Genomic DNA, 20,741 nt, shown 5'->3' on the forward strand with positions numbered 1-20,741 from the left:
CTTCACAGAGAATACTTGAATGCCAACCGGACAATGAGAACATTTTCCATTTGCACAGCGTTTTCCCATTGGACTGCTCCTTGGCCGGCGTCGCTTGTCCTTAAATAGATTTTGTTTCTGTACCAAGGTTATTTATGCTGCCCACTGGGAATATGCCCAACTGTCTGACCAGGCTTTTCCCATTTTCCACCCATTTTCCTTCTCTTCCCTCTCAGCACTTTATATTTTCTGTGTGCCTGGCTGCCTTTTGTTTCGTTTTCGTTTGCGCTTAATATTACGCATACGCCGTGTGTGTTTGTGAGGGAGTTTAGCTCGGGGCACACATGTAATTAAAGGGGGTGGGGTGGGTTAAGAATTGTTGTACGAATCGGGATCAGTAATAAGCAGTTGGCTGTTTGTCGTGTCCTTGGGGAGGTCGACGGGCGGAAAGTTAAGCTGCAGCTGCAGCGGCAACTTCGGACTTATTTCAGATTGATTTCCCGGGGGGAGGCATTACGTTGCCGCCCAGGCCTTCGCCGATAAATAATGGAATGCAACAATGGAGGGGTAAATGCACTTTTCCTGGAACTGGCAGTGCATTACTGCTGCATACATAAATGGGGCACGCGAAGATGCCTCCATTGTGGCGCCGAAAAGAGTGCAACAAAATCGAGATTTTATTGGGTGGCGAACAAAGAAATGACTAAGCTGCTGTCGGAGTGTGCGTGGGTGTGAATGGGAGTGTGAGTGTGTGTGTGAGTGTGTGTGTGAGTGTGTGTGTGAAGGTGTAGTGGGTGTGTGGGAGTGTGGGTGCACTGCACTTAATGTTAATTTGAACGACGTTCATTGATGTCGACTGCCTCCACTGTCCTCATTCGCGTCGGCACAAAGTTGCAAATTAATTAAGCGACAACGGCAACAAGAACAAAACAGTACGAAATATGCAAAACATGTAGCAAAATAAATGGAAAGTGTCAGGCGTGTGTCTGGGTGTCCATGTGGGAAATGAAAAATCAACAGTGGGAAACAGTGTGAAAACACTACGAACAACTCAAGCTTTAGTTGGCATAAAAGCGAACATATTCTAGGCTCTACTTATCCATTTTTTTCTTGTATTGTAACTATATTGTAACAGTTATAAAGCGGTAAGTATTTATAAGATGTAGTATATGTGTGGGTATATCGAGTATATAAGGCTTAAGGTCTGCGTGTGCGTGTCTCGGGTTAAACAAAAAGTGTTCAAAGTTCTGATGTTGCATCAAAATGTATGGAACTCAAGATGCATAAAAAGTGGAGTGTTCTTCGTATTCAGAGGGAGAGGCCAGGCGGGGAGAAAGGGAAATGGGGGAAAGTCTCCCTTTCTCCCCAGCTGACCGTGTACGAAATCATTCTCTAGAGCATTGTTTGCCGAACGAAAGAAAATTAGAGAGATAGTTTGACAGAGACATATAGAAAGGTTGGCTGAGAGTCAGGGAGCGAGAGTGGGGCTCGACCTCGTTCCAAGTGGCCAGGGGCTCCAAAGCATATGATCGGTCTTACCTGCTTCTGGGCCATCGCCTGCATCTGCTGGAACATCTGGCGCTCCTCCTCCTTGCCTGCAAGCCATTGAGGACGTCATAAGTACAAGTGGTGCTCCATGATTCATGCACAATCGAAGGACTCACCCATTCCCTTGGCCTGCAGCATTTCCAGCAGCTTCTTGATGCTCTCGTCGCGGGCAATCAGTGTTTGCTTCTGGGTCTCCACCCGGCACTCGAGATCCTTGATCGTCTCGCGCAGGATGCTGATCTCCCGCTGCAGGTGGTCGTTCTCCGCGTAGATCGCCTCCATCTGCTGCTGCATCTCCAAGTTGGGCTGTCGCATCCGCAGGCGCAGCTCCTCCTCCAGCTGGCGCACCAGCATGGCTTGTTTCTGTGGAGGGCGTCGTTTAAATTGTTAACAAAACATACTTGCTTATAGCATGTCATCGAAACCATATAGAAATGAACACTTGTGTCGCATTATTCTTACAGTCAGTTAGATTAGCTAGTTAGATAGACTAACCAATCCAAATTGATGATATCCGCACTCACCTGGTTCTCCGTGCTGAGCAGCTTCAACTGATCGTTGATCAGACTGTACTTGGCGCTCTCCTCCTTGCGCAGTGCCCGCTCCTTCTTGAGCTCCGGCGACCAGAAGGTCTTGATGCTGTGCATCGAGCTGCCCAGCTTCTGGTTGGTCAGCTCCAGCTCCCGCTTCAGGTTGCCCAGCTCCCGCTGCAGGTCGGTGTTCTGGTGCTGCAGGTCGCCCAAATAAGCTCGATCCGATGTGGGGCCCATGCCCGTATTGTAACCACCCATGGCGCTGGGGCTCTGGCGCGCTGATCTGCCATAGAGCTCGTCCTCTAGGTACAGGCCCCGCTCGAGGGATCTGTCCCTGGAGCGGTCGCGGGGCTCCCGAATGGGTATGAACTCGCGATCGTGGGGATCCACGAGTCCGCCGCGATCCAGCGACTGGTAGCGGGTTCCTAAGTGGGATTGGTTCGAGGAAGGCTTTAGTTGTGGGTTTCCGTTTTCAATTCAGCTGGGGTTGCTTCACTGCTAACATAAGACTGTAGTGCTTCGAGGTCAATTTGATACTTCGAATGGTTTTAACTGTTTTAACTGCCTAGAGCATATATTTCCCAGCTCAAATTGACCTCGAAGCCATTGAGGCTCATCGCCGGTTATTACTTGGATAGTCCATGGCATGGGCCATCGGTGGTCTGCTGGCGCTCCGGCTGCGATGGTGACCCGCTCCGGCCGGACTGGTTGGCTCATCCATGTCGCGGTAGTATGGACTGCCCATTGCTGAAATTCACACACACACAGAATTCATGAGGATGACCAAATGAGGATGACGGAACGGGCGGAACAGGTGTAGGTTTTATCTCTGGTGGTGGTGGTGGTTCAGGTGGTTGTATCGTGTTTTCGTTTCGGCCACCGGAACAAAAGGAACGCAACCAAAGAAAACTATACAGAGTGACTTTCTAGAGGTGGCAACTAGTGCAGTGGACTCTCTGCCTCATTTCCTTCGGTTTTTTTCTTTCATTACTTGCTTCGAATTTTTTCAGTGGGATCTGGTTTGGTTCGGGTCAGGTTAGGTTAGGCTAGGTTAGTGGCAGGGAACGCAGGTTACTAAAAAAGGAAATGCAAAGGTAAAGTCAACAAACGAAGGCGGGTAGGAGTGTTTGGCGTGTCCTGGCTTTGCTCTCCGCCCAACCCGCAACTCGCTCGTAAAACCCGCTACCCTGCATGTCCTGGCGCCTCGTTCATATTTCATATTCCATATCCCATATCCCGGACCACCGTCGAGGGTCATAAACTAAGTTTGGCCCGCACGAAATCATTTTGCACGTCGGAGCACGAAACTGAATTTGTGGTTCCGCCAACGTCCTTGTCCGCCACTGTTCACTACTGAGTGCTCACTACTCTGTGTTCGGTGTTCAGTGTTCAGTGTTCGGTGTTCAGTGTTCGACTCATAAATGGTTTATTCAAGCCCCCGCCCCCCGCCCCCGCAATGGCGGCCACATGCTAATTAGCTGGCGTAATCAAGTGCTGACCCCGTTCAAGTGCAAAACAGTTTAGCTAACCATAATTGTAATCCAGTTTGAGGCTTTGATATCAAGCGCGCGGCTCCGGGCAAAGTTTCAGATACAGATTCAGTTCGGTTTCGCTGGCCGGTTGGTTGTTGGGCGATACTTTCCAAGGTGCACTTCTCCGCAGTGGTTTTTCTAGAGTCAAGCGGCTCAGCTGTGGGCCATTTCCTAGTTCTGTTGTCCCGGTTCCCGGTTCTAATGCAATTTCCCGGCAGCTGCGCCACGGAAAATTCCCAGCCCATCCAATCCCCGCGTGGAATTCAATTTGCATGTGTTGGAGTGTCGGGTGTGGAGTGTGGAAAGTGGAGTGTGGAGTGTCGAGTGCCGGTTTTGTGTGGGTTAATTGAAATGAAAATCGGTTGAGATTCGCAGGATGAGTGAAGCGAAACGGAACACGAAATAAATGAAAATCGAATCAAGTGAAATGAAATGAAATCAAATTTATGTACCATGCGCATGCGTGTGATGTTAGACAGAAATAATAGACTTTAGTTAGAAATTGCATTAGTTGAGTCGACTACAAATAGTACGAAATGAAAATAGTTATATATGGCGGTAACAAGTAGAGAGCTAGCGAGCGATACACAAATCTCCAAACATAAGCGTTAATTTTGCAAAATGAATTTTCGGCGCATCGAATTTGGAAATTGAAATTTGGAATTTGGAATTTGGACTGACATCTGCATTGGGTCTGCAGAGCGGGTTGGTACTTTCTAGATCGGTGAAAGCAAAGCCAATTGATCGTAATCGTAATGGGAGGGGTGGTAATAATCAATGTTCGCAGGGCTCTCGCACAAACAACATACTGGCCAAGTGCTGGACTACGTTTGTGCTCAGATTGCGTGGACTAGGTCCAGAGATTCAGTTCGGTTTTGGTTCAGTTTGGGTTAAGTTTCGGGATGGAGTGGTCATTCACCTAGAGGACTTCCGCGTGGCGCTCCGTAGTCCCGGGATGGGGATCGATCGACCGTCGGCAATTCCTGGAGACGCCGCACGCGACCCGGACTGCGCACACCAGAGCTAGTTACTGGATTATAATCGTCACGTGACATAATCCGCGGCTCATCCGCGGCATGCAATCACACACGGGGTGCAAGTGGAATGTGGTACGTGGTACGTGGTACGTGGAACCGGTGGTTGCAGTTGGAGTTGAACTGGGCTACCGGCTGCAACCTTAAATGCAACGTTGAACTTTGATTTCGGTTCTCTGGTTGGTTCGGGTATTGGTATTGGCCTCTCGGTTGATATGCTCGGTTTTGATTGATTAATTGATTGATCTATTCGCCACCTTATCACGCTTTCTCTCTTTCTTGTGCGGCATCTGCAAGTGGAAGAATTGAGAAGAGAACGAAAACATACACACAATAGTACAATGGCACACAGCACAATCTCTATCTCGTCATAAACAATATATTGCATTACGCATACGCCCCGTTGCACACCAAAAGCCAGCAGCCTTCTCCTTTGCATTTAAATTGGCTGCAGCTCAACTTGCATATCCTTAACCTTCTTACCTAAATCTCGGTCGGGAGCTGTCCCACTACCGGCACAAAAGCGCATAAACAAATACGATAAACAGACTTAACAGGACTCAAAGGACGCAGCTTTACATTAGGGCCGCTCTATGCAAATTCGTGTTCTACGGCGACGGCAACAAATCGCATGCAAATTGCCACTCGAGCGGCTGCCTCTCGGTTGCAAGGAAGTCTGCAACCTTAGCCGTCAGCCGGAGTTTATGCGGTTCATCTTCAAATTGGCATAGGCCCTTCTCTAATAAGACAGATATGGCCGCTTAGGGCAATTCTAATGGAAAGCAGTGAACTTTGAACTGCAAAACCTTTTTGATCGCAAGGCATAGCATCCGTTTCAGCTGTCCGAGTAATGAAATTAATAGCAATGTAATGTATAAATAAAAATATATATTTAATAAATAAATAAGAGCACATTTTAAATGAAGGAACAAAAAAAGGTATCCCTTTCTTGCTGATTAGTGCTTTGAAACTATAATAATCAGATGGGCTCTACTTTGATTCTGATTCGGATTTTTATACTGGAATGTCATGAATAGCCAAGTTGCAATTAAGCTGCCCGCATAAACAATGCGGCCCGGTGATAAGACGCAGCGAAATGTTGAGGCTTCGGCTGCTGCGAATGATGTGAATGATGTGAATGGGCCACGGGTGCGGATGTCAAAGGCAGCAGTGCGACAGCTGCAGCGGCTCCAGTGAGTGCTAAATGAATCAGCAAGCCGGAAGCCCATTCACACAGCCATGAGCCGTGGCAAGGAAGCCTCAGTTTGATCCTGTAAATGTGGACGAGGATGTGGATGTGGATGTGCGTGCTCTATGTGTGCGGCAGAGAATGGGGACATAAAAAGATGGAGGAAGCGCAGCCGATGAGGTCAGGATATGGCAGACAGGCCATAAAATATCAGGCCCAGATTCGATTACATCGCCATGCCATTAGGGAGCCCCAGGCAGTGCACTTTGCTGGGCAAACACATGCAGATATCCCGATATCCAGATATCCAGATATATACTGCCAGCTGCACTTGTCTGTAGATGCAGAGAGGGTGACGGATGGCACTTGGAGCTGCATACTTGGGGGACCTGGAGCTGGAGCTGGTAGCTGCTGGCCACTACGATTGCTGTCCGTCCGGAGGCCATCCTATCAAGCTATCTGCTCCGGGGCCTCCACCCCAAAACAAACATGTTGAATAGCCCGAAAAAAACAATAAAAAACCGAGAGGCGTCCCCGGAGAAAGCCGGAGAGCGAACTCACCACACTGGAGGCAGTGCGCAAATGCGTGCCATCTCACCAGCGGACTTCCCTTCTCCCTTTCTCCGTTTCTCAGTTTCTCCGTTCTTCTTGCTGCTTTCTCCGTGCGCTCCCGCTCACAACAATAGCGTCATCGTAAAATATTTGCCGTATTTTGTTGTTACCACTGCCCCAATATATGGATTGGCGGCGTTTTCTTAGCCACACACACACACACACGCACACACAGGGACACACACTGACTCAGACCACATGTAAAATAAGGTTGAAATTTGAAATCAATAAAAGTTATTCGGCTGATCTAAAATTAGAGCAGGCAACTCAAATAACAGCCGAAAGAAATAAATAATAAAGGCAAACACCGCATCATCGACACGCAAAGGAGGCGATTGGCTGACAAATCATGCGAGCATTCGAATGCGTCGAGCCTGCCCCACAAGACACCATCCATAGATCTAATTACAGGTTTTCAAATTGCTTGCCAATCTCCGCATGATTGATTGATTGATTGGTTGAACGGGGCGTATGGGTAATGCATGGAAAACAGTCTAAAATTACTCGCTAAACTAAGTTACTCGGCTACGTTCTAGGACTGCAACTGCAACTAGGGCTAGGTAATCGGGGATCGTACTTAATATTCAGCTGGAGTATTCATCGGTGGAATAAAAGAAATCACAACAGATACGGAAATGGAGTTATATAGAAGTTACACAGAGAACAAAGGCAGGCACAAAAACAGATTACTCATAACTGATTACGGTTAAATTATGGCGGCTCCTGTTACACAAGGCGTACGCACAAATCAGAAATCAATATCGCTTATGGTTCACATTACAAATTGAAGTTTTTGCATGTGTGTGTCTGTGTGTGTGTGTGTGTGTGTGTGTGCGTGTATCATGGCGTCAGTGTGAGCGTGGGTGTCGTTACGTATACGTAATACGGTTAAATAGCTCACCCGCTTTGCTTAGGCGATGAATTTTGAATGATTTTCCTTAACGAACTGCGGGCGAATGAAAAACTGGCTAAGCTAGCTGCTGCTCCTGCTCCTGCTCCGACTCCTGCTCCTCGACTTCCGGTTTTCAGAGCCCGCACACACTGACGCACTCGCGCTGCAACTACATGTGTGTGTGGGCGATTTGTTGCTCGTCCTTATGGCCGTTGCCAATGCAATGGTGCTGGTGACTGCGAATGTGATTGTGTTTGTGTTTGTTGTCAGGCGGCTCAATGGGCATTTCCGGTTCCGGTCGGCTAGCTGCTTGCACTAATTTAGTTGATGACACTGGCTTAGTTAGTTTGTTGACTTTCGTGGCGTGCGCTCGCTGGCTAATTGCATTTTGTGTTTATGATTTAAACGGCTTTTGTTTTATGTACATGGCTGTGTGGGAGGATAATTAAACCGCGTGAGTTTCCAGCTAAACTAATTAAAGTCTTCATTCACTGAGTGCGTTTTTTGTGTTTCATTTATTTTTTCAAGTGGTTTGGTGGCTTCGTGCCCAACGAGGATATTTTTTACACTCGTTCCCGCTGACACACATTTGAGCCCCACACACACACACACACAGCGATACGGAGAGATAGGGAGTTGAAGAGTGCTCCGCAAAATGGAGTGGAGAGTGTTCTACGCACGAGTTACGCTCACGAACAACGTAAGGTTCGACGTAACGAAAGGGGGTGGGTGAGGGGCAGAGGGGGCTTGGGGCTGAGCGGGTGGTTTGGGTGGCTCCACATTATGCTGGCGCCCCACCTTCCGCCACTTCATTCGCTCGGCTCTAGGCTCTGTTATACAGCTTATAGCTTTTCAAACTTAATGTCTCTTTGTAGGCGTATGCGTGTGTGTGTCTGTGTGTGTTTGTGTGTGTGCGGTTTTGTGGGTGTGCGAGTGCGAGTGTGTGTGTATAACTCGCATGGCTTATATGTAGGTTGAAGCAATTTATAATAATTTTTTTGCTTTCGCCCCAATCGATAGGCAGCGTTTAGTGGGGCAGATGACTCCTTTTGATTGACAGTGTGTGTTTGTACGTCTGTGTCACACACAGATATACATGAATATATGTATGTATATACGTATAAAGGGAGTGCGTTGAATGGTATCTTGAGTTTTGTCACACGATTTTGAGCGCTATAGGCGGCTTTTTGGCCTGCTCGATTTGCTTTTAACTGGCTTTTTTCGCACTTTTTGCAGGAAATCACTTTTCTGTATCCAGGGAGCAGCCTCTAGCGCTATTGCTGCCACTCACGCACACTCACTCACGCGCACACATACACACACATTCACGGGGACTTTGTGCACTTGATCGAATCACTTTTCGCCAGTCAATGGAATTTTCTCGCGCTGTTCTTTCACTTTTCTCCGCTGCGAATGCAATTAAGTTAGACTTTTCTTGGCCTTATACATTTCTCGGCCAGATACATATACTGCGCGTGTGTGTGTGTGTGTGTATGTGCATGCGGGAGTGTACGCGTGTATGTGTGTTCCTAACCCAAAAATGTATTGTGCGGCAGCTGAGGTGGCCCGTTTTCGGCAACGCCGTTGTCCAACTAACTACCCTCAAAGAACTGAGCGCCGCTCGTGCGAGCCAGTCGCTAATATAGTCGCCGATTCGCTGGCAAGTGGTGAGTTTTCCGACTTTTCCGCACTGCCACCTCCCCCGCCCTTTCCCTGGCCAAGGAACGCTGAGAGCGCGGCGGAGAGCACGGTATTGCAATCAATGAATTTTCCTTTTGGCGCTCGCGCAGTTCAGCGACTGCTGGCATCTCGAGCTGCCAGCTTAATGGATTCTGGAATTCCAATACGAAAATATAGAGCCAGCGCATTGCGTTACGCCAACCGAAAGTGGGTCTTACGTATTGCTCCACATTCAGCGTTGGCAATGCTGCGCGCCAACTATTTAAACCGCCCTCAAAGGTAGGCTACGAAATCAGTGGTCCTAGGAACAGGTCTTTATCATAATGATAGAAATAGATTATACCTTGATAATAGATTATTTTTGAAACCCTTTTAAGAAATAAAAAACCAGAAATATAAAACCGAATGATAATAGATTATTTTTGAAACCCTTTTTAGGATATAAAAAACCAGAAATATAAAACCGAATGTATTAGCAAGAATAATTGTATGCAACATTTTATTCCACCCAAAGGGGTTCTTTTGAGGGAATACTTCAACACGAATTTGGATCATATGAACTAAAACACCGCTTTGGTTGTGGATGTTAACTTGTTATGTTTATTCTGGAATGTGTCTGTATGGTGGCGCGGTGCGTATCTGTGGGTGTAATACATTTCTCATAATACTTAATCGACGCATTTCCTATGACATAGCCCTGTTTCAAGCGATCTGCCCCGGCCGCATCTATTTACAGGTGAACTCCTCGTAGCTCTCGTCGCACTCATCGCACCTGACCTCGCAGCACCAGCGGAACTGGCAGCGGCACTGCGTGGTGCGTCGAATGTGCTGCGTGCTGTGGCCACGCCCACAGCAGAGCAGGTCGCAGCTCTGGGGGCCGTGGCCGGTCCGCTGGCAGGTTCGGCCGGCGGTGCCCTGGCTGCCCGTCTGCAGACTCCGCTCGCAGTAGTTGGGCGACGCCTCCAGGTAGATCAGCTCCATGCGCTTCGGCCAATCGAGGACCGGTTTCTGGGCACGAGCGGTGCCGGCATGCTTCTTTCTGCAAGCAAATGACGAGGTAGGATGTGCTAAGTACTTTCAGGAATATGTTAAGCAACTATTTCTTGATGCATGTTTTTTTTTTTAATTTTCTGGGATACATTCAACATTCTACACGATATGTACTTAGGATTTTGAAAATATTAATTATTAATTTTTGATTAACAAAGGGTCATACTGTTATATATTTGTATTTAAGCATTATCTTAAATTAATACTGTAATATGATTTATTTATTAGAATGCGTCTAAGGGCCGAACCAGATATATAATATCATGGTTAACTTCTCACCTGCTTAATACTAATCTCAGTCCACGTTTGCCTTTGACGGCTTGAACAGTTTTGGCTTTTTGATACTTCAGCATGAGCCTATCGCCGATCAGGCGAAAGGGCGGCAGGCTCTTCCAGCAGGTCTTCATCACACAGGAGCCACTGACGCCATGGCACTTGCAGTCCGTGCGCAGCATCTTCTTGACCAGCTGGGAAGGCACAAAGGTAACTATGTAATATTGTAATATTTAATACAAATGCTAGTCGTACGCACCGTTCTTCCTGCCCGGTTATTGTGCAGGTTCATCAGCGTGCGGGAGTCGCGCTCCAGTTCGCGGGCATCCATGAATCGGCGCGCATACCGCATCCCGAAGTCCACGTCCGCCGAACAGCCGCCCCACTTCCAAGGCTCGTCGGGCGTACTGCCGCCAGTGGGCGTGGCCTTGTGCCGCACATCGCAGCCGCAGGCGGAGATGTTGCCGCGGGCACAGGCGGCGGTCACCGCGTACGCCGCTCCGGCACTTGCTATCGCGTAGGTGTAGGCCGCCTCCCGCGAAGCTGGAACAAATTAAAGGGTTAGTTTATTAAATTGTATCAAATATTATTTATTATATAAATTAGAAACTTTGTGCTCATGTGCAAATTTTGTAGGAAAATCTAGAATCGTAGTTATAGAATCAGTATAGCATACAGCATAGCAGATGGTAACTAAATGCCCATCAATTGTCTCAGTTGAACGTAGATTTAGGAAGTTATTTTTAAAGCAACAGAAATAAATAGTTAGAGATGTTATGTTGTAATGCCAAAGACACTAGAATATTTCTAGTTATTATTCTAGTGTCTTTGGTAATGCTTATATTGGGTAATTGGATCACAAGCTCTAAACTGAAATTATACTGTCAAGACAAACATACTTTTTGCAAATATATGCTTGCTTTAGTGAGTGTGTGTTTTAGTTAATACTTTAAAGCAATCAAAATAAGCCGTAATTAGCTAAAGCATATTGTTATTGAAGAGAGCTTTGCCCAAATATTATATAATAATATTGTCGACCGAATTTTGTTGAAAGATACATTGGTTGCACTCCAGATGGCCACTGTATGACTGCCCGCGTGGGATTGGGATTGGGATGCAGATGCAGATGCACTCACCTGTGGGTATGACATGGGCGAAGACGTTGCGCTGCCACACCTCCGAGCAGTTCCAGCGGTGTCCCCGGAACTGGTGCTGGCACTCCTGGGCGCCCAGCTGGTGGCCCTCGCCCAGGGCGATCAGGGCGTCGGGCATCTCGCGGCACATATTTCGCTGGCCCGGGGTCAGGCCGGGTATCCGGCCACAGAGCATGGCGGATGTAAAGCTGGACACTAATCTGACAAGAAGGCAAAACAAACAGAACCATAAATAACACCCTGTAGAGCCATAACAGTCAAATAAATAAACAAATAAATAAATGACAAACCAACGCCGATCGATCGAGCGATCGAGCGATCGATCCCAATCCAAACCGATCGTTCGATTGGCAATGGCTGCAAAAAGCTGAAAAGCTGAAAAGCTGAAAAGTCGTGCACAGCAAACGCCGGCGGCTCTTTTGGGCTGGCTGAATGCATTTTCATTTCCATTTCGTTTGCCATTGGAGGGTTCAGTTTCTGCTCCGAGCTGTGAGCTCCAAGCCGCGAGCCCCAGCTCCAGATCTCAGCCAATCGAGTCGAGTCTGTCCAAGATTAATGCGCTGCAGTTGTCTGCCGCACAGGGACAAATTTATGTGTAATTTATTAATCGGACTACATGCGCTTTCTTGAAAATAAAGAAGATAGAATGCTTGATAGAAAAATATTTGGAGGTATGCCACTTCAAAATCCGATTAGGATAAGTTGAGCTTTGGAGTATCAACTTCAGCCTTGGGACATTTTCTAATTTTTTCGAATTTTTAACATCATACATCAGAAAAATTACAAAAAAATTGAAAAAAAAAAATATTTCTAAATTTGAATGCAGATTTTTAGAGAATTGCGCCAGAAACATTTAGAGGTATGCCACTTCAAAATCCGATAAAGATAAGTTGAGCTATGGAGTATCAACTTCGGCCTGGGACATTTTTTAATATTTTCGAATTTTCAGAAAAATGACATCAGAAAAATTACAAAAAAATTGAAAAAAAAAAAATTTCTAAATTTGAATGCAGATTTGTGGAGAATTGCCCCAGAAACATTTAGAGGTATGCCACTTCAAAATCCGATTAAGATAAGTTGAGTTATGGAGTTTTGAACTTCAGCCTTGGGGCATTTTTTAATTTTTTCGAATTCTTAACATCAAAAAAATTAGAAAAAAATTGAAAAAAAATAAATTTCTAAATTTGAATGCAGATTTTTAGAGAATTGCACCAGAAACATTTAGAGGTATGCCACTTCAAAATCCGATAAAGATAAGTGGAGTTATGGAGTTTTGAACTTCAGCCTTGGGGCATTTTTTAATTTTTTCGAATTCTTAACATCAAAAAAATTACAAAAAAAATGAAAAAAAATAAATTTCTAAATTTGAATGCAGATTTGTAGAGAATTGCCCCAGAAACATTTAGAGGTATGCCACTTCAAAATCCGATAAAGATAAGCTGAGTTATGGAGTTTTGAACTTCAGCCTTAGGACATTTCTTAATTTTGTTCAATTTCTACAACATTATACATCAGAAAAATGACAAAAAAAATTGAAAAAAAAAAATTTCTAAATTTGAATGCAGATTTTTAGAGAATTGCGCCAGAAACATTTAGAGGTATGCCACTTCAAAATCCGATTAATATAAGTTGAGTTATGGAGTTTAGAACTTCAGCTTTGGGACATTTTTAAATTTTTTCGAATTTCCACAACATCATACATCAGAAAAATGACAAAAAAAATTGAAAAAAAAAAATTTCTAAATTTGAATGCAGATTTTTAGAGAATTGCGCCAGAAACATTTAGAGGTATGCCACTTCAAAATCCGATTAATATAAGTTGAGTTATGGAGTTTAGAACTTCAGCCTTAGGACATTTCTTAATTTTGTTCAATTTCTACAACATTATACATCAGAAAAATGACAAAAAAATTGAAAAAAAATAAATTTCTAAATTTGAATGCAGATTTTTAGAGAATGGCGCCAGAAACATTTAGAGGTATGCCACTTCAAAATCCGATAAAGATAAGTTGAGTTATGGAGTTTTGAACTTCAGCCTTAAAACATTTCTTAATTTTGTTCAATTTCTACAACATTATACATCAGAAAAATGACAAAAAAATTGAAAAAAAATAAATTTCTAAATTTGAATGCAGATTTTTAGAGAATTGCGCCAGAAACATTTAGAGGTATGCCACTTCAAAATCCGATAAAGATAAGTTGAGTTATGGAGTTTTGAACTTCAGCCTTAGGACATTTCTTAATTTTGTTCAATTTCTACAACATTATACATCAGAAAAATGACAAAAAAATTAAAAAAAAATAAATTTCTAAATTTGAATGCAGATTTTTAGAGAATTGCGCCAGAAACATTTAGAGGTATGCCACTTCAAAATCGGATTAAGATAAGTTGAGTTATGGAGTTTTGAACTTCAGCCTTGGGACATTTTTTAATTTTTTCGAATTCTTAACATCAAAAAAATTACAAAAAAATTGAAAAAAAATAAATTTCTAAATTTGAATGCAGATTTTTAGAGAATTGCGCCAGAAACATTTAGAGGTATGCCACTTCAAAATCCGATAAAGATAAGTTGAGTTATGGACTTTAGAGCTTCAGATGTGGGACATTTTTTAATTTTTTTGAATTTCTACAACTTCCTAACATCAAAAAATTAAAAAAAAAAATAAATTTCAAATAAATTGAGTAGTGGAGTATACAACTTCAGCTGTGCTCTGTCTAGACCTTTTCCAGTAGTTCTTTTCTGACTGTGCATCTATGGCAGGTGGCTGTGGGCTTGGGCGTTGTACTGTCAGCTTTAGTCAAATCCCAGCCGCCAGCTGTATTATTAGCCATAATTGCACGGATGGAGATGCAGATGGAGATGGAGATGGAGGAGCATGGCCATCCGTCGTGACTCGCTGGAGTGTCTAATCAAGTCGCGTTTACTCGGGCTTCAGCTACAGCTCCACTTGAGATGTCGGGTTAAATGGCGGAATTAATGCTCGCAGTCAAAAATGGCAAATGGGATTAATGAGTTTTGACAATGAGTTGCAAATTGCCAATTTCGGATATTTCTCTCCCTCAATCGCGCGGCACTGCCGCCCACCTGCCGCCCACCACCGCCCACCTCCGCCCACCTGCCACCCACTCCCAAGACGTGTCGGCTGTCTAACCTGTCGACTTGCGGCTGCCAAACCAATCAGCATCAAACAGCTGCGGCAATAATCATGCGATCGATCGATCGCCTGCTCGCCTTTTGGCCATGGACCGGGTTACAGCCAGGAAAAGCCAGAGAAACACATCCCGGGGCCAAACAACTGGCGCACGGGTGGGCAACCCCGATATTAAAATACAAATGCAACGAGAGCTGCACTCCGATTGCCAGCCACATGGTTACACCGCAACTTATATCCATCATTTGTGATTGGATATTGTTGCAAGCCTTATTCACATGCCACAGATTTTCAGCAGGGACTCCATATACTACAAAACCAGTGTGAATGGGAAAAACTAGCTAAGAAATGTGGCATCTAATCGTGCATTTTTTGTTTAATAGCCTGTGATAACTACGTAAAACTACAACGATTTATCAAGAAATTTTTAATTTATATTATAAATCTATAATCTAAATCTAAATCTATAAATATTATGCAGAAATATGCATGTGACATACCAATTGCAGATATCTATTAGTCTATGTACTAAAAGTCCGAAATCCAATGAATATTTTTCTACGTGTCTACAAATGGAAATGGCTTTCGATACCTGCCACTCGAGTGTCTCCACTCCAGCTCCAGCTCCAGCTCAGCTCGAAGTGGAGCTGGAGCTCCAGCATACGAGGCACTCTTAAACGCAGCAATTAAATCAATTTACAGAAATTACACATTTTACCAACCGCAGAGGAGCACGAAGACATGAGCTTAAACCCTGGGCAAAATGTCGATGGTCGAGCGCTGATTTCTGATATGGCATCGCATTTGTTGTTGCAGTTTTGTCGAACACGCTGTTAACATGGCTCAAACTGGAGTCGAGCGTCGACGATCGACGGCGAAATTGGTGGTAAAACTAATAATTAGGCCCGTTTAACAGGGCCGAAAGGAGGGCACCGCAGACCTTCAGCCAAAGTTGGCCCGAAATACGCGATCGATCTGTCAGCACATCCGCTTGCCCAGTCAGTCATCCAATCAGGCAGTCAGTCAGGCAGTCAGTCAGTCAGTCAATAGCTTTTACGTGCGTTCGCCCAGCGTGACCGCCAAGCCCCCCGCACCTCGCACCCCGCTACACATGCTGTAGGGTATATAGTACTCCAAAACCAGCCGGCAATCAAGGCGGCCATCTCCAGCTCCTCGCAACCCTTTTGTTTTTAGCTGCTTTATTTAATTTGTCGCTTGGCCCGCCCGTCTGCTGTTTGCCTGTTGCATGTCAACGCCGACAATTTCATCATCATCATCGCCATTACCAGAACAGATTTCAGTTCCAGAGCTATGCACAGCGAGAAAACCATACAATTTTATACAATTTCTGATGCCTAATCGAAATAATGAGTTATATTATAATGACTCATTTCGGGCAACAAGCATTTAGAAGATACAAATTGAGATCACATGTCAGCGGTACCGAGCATTTATAAGATACAAATTGAGATCACATGCGAGCAGTACCTCAAATTGCCACAAATATGTAGTGTAACTAGGCAATTTATTAAAGATTTATTAGCTTTCCGGCTAACAACAAAACTGTTATTTTCGCTGTATATATCTATTGCTTGAAGACAGCTCGCCCATCTCAAGCACTTGCTTCGACTTCCACTGGTTTCTCTCTGTGTAAGCCTAGCCCAATCCACGCCATGATCTTCAGGCCCTCGAGGAGTCCGAGTCACGTGTGCTTGATTTGCGCTTTGTTTGGAGTACCCCTTTATTGTCGCAGTCCTTGGACTGCTTTACTTCTCCATTTATCTCTGGTTCTGTATCGTGGTTCCCAGTCGCCTCGCAACCCTTTTGCTGCGTGAGAGCAAGGACCTGCCATGAACTTGATACCACTTCCGCCTCCGCCGCCGCCGCCGCCACCGCCGCCGCCACAATCCGCATCCAGCGAATCGCAAATAGAGCTGGCATTTGCAAAACACCAAACTAGTTCCATTGACAGTCTTATGGCTTCAGCGGCCCGACAAATTGGTGATTCCTTAGGCACTAATTTGCACAAAAATATTTGCCCCGACAACGTGGACTCATTAAAAATGGATTAAACCTGGTGCATAATTCAACGGCAGCTGAAGCGCAGCCACTTATGAGTTGGCCGCCAGCAGCATAAATGGCCAATAACAAGCTTGGCAGCGAGGAAAACTTAAAACCCAGAAACGCTAACTTAATGCGCACTTCGGAGCCTCATAAAAATATGGCTTTAATATTTTCACGCGCAGGCGTAGCAGCCAGCTCCCCCCACTCCGCACTCCGCACAGCAGCAACCGGTGATCCCCGATAGCCCCAATGCCCCGGATGCATCGCCGCACTGGAGGCTAGGGCCCTGTCATAATTGTGCGAATCTAGTCGACCAAATAGTTTCGACCCACCGCTGCGCAGGCGGCTGTTGTTTGGGCCTGGCTAAGCATGGAAATGCGGCTCTTGACCAGTAGCGCCTCCAATAGCAGCCAGATATATATGGCCGGCGCTCCGTCTGGTAATTACATGCCTTGCTGACATGTTCATGGCCCTCCTCGGACTCTTTTGCTACTCCTCCTCCTACTCCTGCTCCTCCTGCTCCTCCTGCTCCTCCTGCTCCTTCTGCTCCGCCAAAACAGGCACACAGCCAAAGTTGGGACAACAGGCAAGCGCCAATTGGAGGCGGAAGCAACAAAGGCGCCTTAATCCGGCCAAAACAATGCGTTGGTCCAGGGAAAAATGTTCATTGGGCTCCCTCCATCCCGCCATCCCGCCATCCCTCCGTCCCTCCGTCCCTCCGTCCCTCGGTTTTCGGGGCATTTGAAAGTTTTGTGGCGCTGATAAAACAGCTTTGCTCTACAGCTGCATGTAAAGTGGGCGGGGCCGGGTAGGAGTGGTCGGCGGTGGGAGCGGACAAACCGAAAACCCATAAAGGCTGTTCAACATGCCATCAATAAAACACAAATATTCCACAGGGGCTGGGGGCAGGCAGGAGCAGCGGAGCGAAGCTGGGCGAACCATGGTCATGGCCAAGAAAAATGTCGCTGCCACGCTCGGCCAAACGGCCGGCAACAATTGCTGGCCATCCTGGCCACAAAAAAGACGACGTAATTGACCAGAGAAAGACATATGTACGGCACTGCGAGAAAAAGTGCGTGCAGGTTGGGTATCCCATCATGGATAGAACGATCTTGGATACGAAGCGAACTTATTCCGGACTTAAAACTTTGACTGCTCAAAACCTGCATATTTTTGAACTAAATTGAATATGTTGATGTATTTATGCGTTAGCTTATCCTACTCCCTTTCGCTCAGTGTGCGCATGCCGCGTCCATGTAACAGGTAAAAGCCAAAACGGATCGTTCGTCATGGACAATTGGCAGAGACCAAGTGGTCGAATGGCCACTCAGGCAGTTAGCCAGTCGGCCAGCCGCTCCCACCGCCCTTGCCATCCGATTCCCTCCCATTCCGTCCAATCCCATCCCATCCCATCCCATCCCATCACGCCCTGGCAAACAGATCAGCGCAGATAGTTTTGTTTGGGCTTTGAGGTTTGCAGTCGATCACTCATCCATAGCCGCAGAAAAATGGTAAGAGCCGCAGAATGCGGCAACAATGCCAGCCGACCAGTGACCAGGCACAGATTCCTCGACCACCGCGCCGACGGCTCCCGCACTGGGACTCAATGCTGCAGGTTGGCCTGGGAAACGTGGAAACCTCGTCGCATGGCAGCCTGGCAGCCTGGCAGCCTGCAACTCACAACTTGCAACTGGCAACTGGCAACAAGCAAGAGTTTATGCCATTTTGGGCTTGTAAATGCAGCCACAACTGGCGCAGAGTGATCTTGATCGCAATTTGAGCGTTTGTCTGCACGTTCATGCGTTCCAATTGTCCATGTAAAAGCACGAGTACGAGATGTATCTGGAGGATGCAGCTGCTTTCCAGCCGCGAAATTGCAGTAACCTCAATTACACGAGCTAAGCATTTCTGGGTTAAGACCCTTTAAAGGTCTTCGTGTTTTTTCTTTTCGGTGAAGTTCAGGTTCTGTTCCTCGAAGCTCTGCCCACCAGACCAGCCCACTGACAAGAAGGGAATGAGTGCCAGCAGAGGAGCTAGGTTGGGCAATCGGAAGTGTACATGCCCTTGCGGTTGCAAGGATTGATAAAGATTATATAAAGCTACTAGCTCCATGCAGTTAGCTAATAAACGTATCCAAAATATACTAACTTCTATCTACATTGGATTGAAATTTAATACCCATTGAAGCTTTGGATCCTTTACAAACACTTCACCAAATTCAAAATACCTTGCTCGAGAGTATAAAACACAGAAAGTGGCGAGGGAAAAGATACACCGCGTATCTCTGAGATACACTCAACTTATGGCAACTGCAACTGCATCAAGGCAATTAGATAGCGGCTGAAACACACACAGAGACACTGAGACACACAGAGACAGAGGCAGAGGCAACGTTGATGAGTTTATGGCAAAAATTGATTTCCAGTTGTCGCAGCCCCGCCCACCGCCCACCGCCCCAATCCGATCTTAGACGCGGCTCTTAGCTGCTCCTCGCTACAAATGAGAGACCGCTGTCTTACTGTCAGTTTTGTGCTTTACTTGCTGCCTGCCATTTAATTGCCAATTTTAATGAGATTTTTTCCAGCGTTTTCCATCGCCCCCAGCGCTGCGCCCCCCGTAACTTTCGATCGGCCAACAACTATATAGAACGAGGCGTTTACTGTTTGGGCGTTCGATAAGGATTTAACATACATCGCGCCGTGGCTTCGCAGATAAAATTAGCGATCGTGTCCGGCGATGTGCGCGATATGGCGAAAGGTAACGAAAGAGTTGAGTTGTCAACTCGTGCAGATCTGTCAGCGATAAAAGGAAAATCCGCTGTGAATCGAAGGAAATGCGAAAGAAAAACCCAACCCAGCATAACACAAAACAACGCAAAACAACGCCGCCTGGGGATCATAGCATGGGCATAACTGTTTGGCCGTTAAAGTTAATGGGCATTCCGTTTATGGGGCTACTATACCTTATTTCCATAATCCAGAGTATGTAGATTAAGAGCTTGTTATGTATTTTCCACATGACGATGCAAATCCGAGGCACACAACACGAATACGAGCCCAGCAGCTGGCACTATCATCATATTCTATTCGCACTAAAAGTCTCAATACTCAATGCATTTGAGGCTTAATTTCCTTCCTTTCTGGTTTCTGCTGAGCTTAGCAGGCTCCGATTTCCACGGTTCCACAGTTCCACAATTCCGCAGGGCCTTTGTTCTTTTCTTTTTTTTACCCATAAAACGCCGCCATAGGAGCCGGGAATCAAAACTATTTGGATGTAAACCGAACGATCGGCTCCGTTGTTATTAATGAACCGAAAACGCAGACGGCAGCATTCAATACTTCTGCGAATATGACCAAATCCAAATCCACAACCAAAACCGACGGTTGAAAACCGAAATACAATCTGTACGAAATATACGAAATACACGCGAGCTTTTGTCCATTTGTTCGTATGCTAATTAACACCTTCTTTTGCTCCAGCCAACGGCGTTTCAATTAAGTCATCGCGAGATCGGATCACCAAAGAGTTTTCGGGCAACGCGTGCGTTTCATTCATGCAAATCTCCGGCTTGGCCCGACTTGGCCATAACTCAGTGCCGAAACTGCCATCAGCGGCAACATCATCCATCAGTGGATACCAGGGGGCGGGGCTGTCCAGCGGTCCAGCGGTCCAGCGGCCCCTCTCCGACTACACGATTTTTTAATTTATGATAAAGCGCCTCCGACTGTCACAACGGAATTGCGGCTATAACCATAAACGGCTCAGCAGGTGAAAACTACCAAAAAAGAAAAGCACAAGAAGTGCCGAATGCCGCGAAGATCCCAAATCTTGGGAGCGTGCAGCGCTTAGACGTCCCGGGTGCGGAGATTAACATAAATGCAGCTCATTAGTGACGCAATTAAAGAGCCGACCAACCGCCAACCGCCAAACGGAGTGGTCCAGGAACACCGAGCTGGATGCGGATCGTTCCGACTTTATCGAGTGGAGGCACTAAGTGATCGCTCGACCGACGGGTGCGAGTGTCGTATAAGAACTGAGCGGGACTCCA

General features: G+C 46.0%; 2 protein-coding genes across 6 annotated transcripts in view; both read right to left on the reverse strand.

The window, feature by feature from the left end:
• Positions 1-8,972, reverse strand: part of LOC6542673 (plectin) — a 34,362-nt gene extending 25,390 nt beyond the window's left edge. For 2 of the 4 annotated variants that reach the window (XM_026979501.1, XM_026979500.1), the window contains exons 1-7: positions 8,854-8,959; positions 7,329-7,634; positions 4,512-4,916; positions 2,691-2,807; positions 2,052-2,485; positions 1,644-1,890; positions 1,519-1,574 (exon numbers count right to left, since the gene is read on the reverse strand). In XM_026979501.1, the coding sequence (XP_026835302.1) occupies positions 1,519-1,574; positions 1,644-1,890; positions 2,052-2,485; positions 2,691-2,807; positions 4,512-4,647 (990 nt within the window). In that variant the 5' untranslated portion in view covers positions 4,648-4,916; positions 7,329-7,634; positions 8,854-8,959. The other 2 variants (XM_026979499.1, XR_003407813.1) reach the window with 2 other exon arrangements.
• Positions 8,973-9,571: 599 nt separating this feature from the next.
• Positions 9,572-20,734, reverse strand: LOC6542264 (protein Wnt-2). Of its 2 annotated transcripts, none has more exons than XM_015159545.2 (5): positions 19,656-20,734; positions 11,459-11,671; positions 10,582-10,865; positions 10,329-10,516; positions 9,572-10,038 (listed from the first exon to the last, which is right to left on the reverse strand). In XM_015159545.2, exons 2-5 carry the CDS (start codon positions 11,649-11,651, stop codon positions 9,726-9,728), a joined length of 978 nt encoding a protein of 325 aa, XP_015015031.1. In that variant the 5' UTR covers positions 11,652-11,671; positions 19,656-20,734; the 3' UTR covers positions 9,572-9,725. The 2 variants fall into 2 exon arrangements, with proteins under 2 accessions (XP_015015031.1, XP_001969194.1); XM_001969158.3 differs by having other exon boundaries at positions 11,459-11,676.
• Positions 20,735-20,741: the final 7 nt, after the last annotated feature.

The sequence above is a fragment of the Drosophila erecta genome, unplaced genomic scaffold, assembly GCF_003286155.1.
Source record: "Drosophila erecta strain 14021-0224.00,06,07 unplaced genomic scaffold, DereRS2 tig00000055-arrow-pilon, whole genome shotgun sequence".
In the NCBI taxonomy this organism is placed as follows: Eukaryota; Metazoa; Arthropoda; class Insecta; order Diptera; family Drosophilidae; genus Drosophila; species Drosophila erecta.

Coding starts and splice junctions, on each gene's coding strand:
- LOC6542264 (XM_001969158.3), bottom strand. CDS start 19,711: ATGTGGAAAATACATAACAAGCTCTTAATCTACATACTCTGGATTATG. Junction 10,517..10,581: donor ATAACCGGGCAGGAAGAACG/GTGCGTACGACT, acceptor GTGCCTTCCCAG/CTGGTCAAGAAGATGCTGCG. Junction 10,039..10,328: donor CTGAGATTAGTATTAAGCAG/GTGAGAAGTTAA, acceptor ATTTGCTTGCAG/AAAGAAGCATGCCGGCACCG.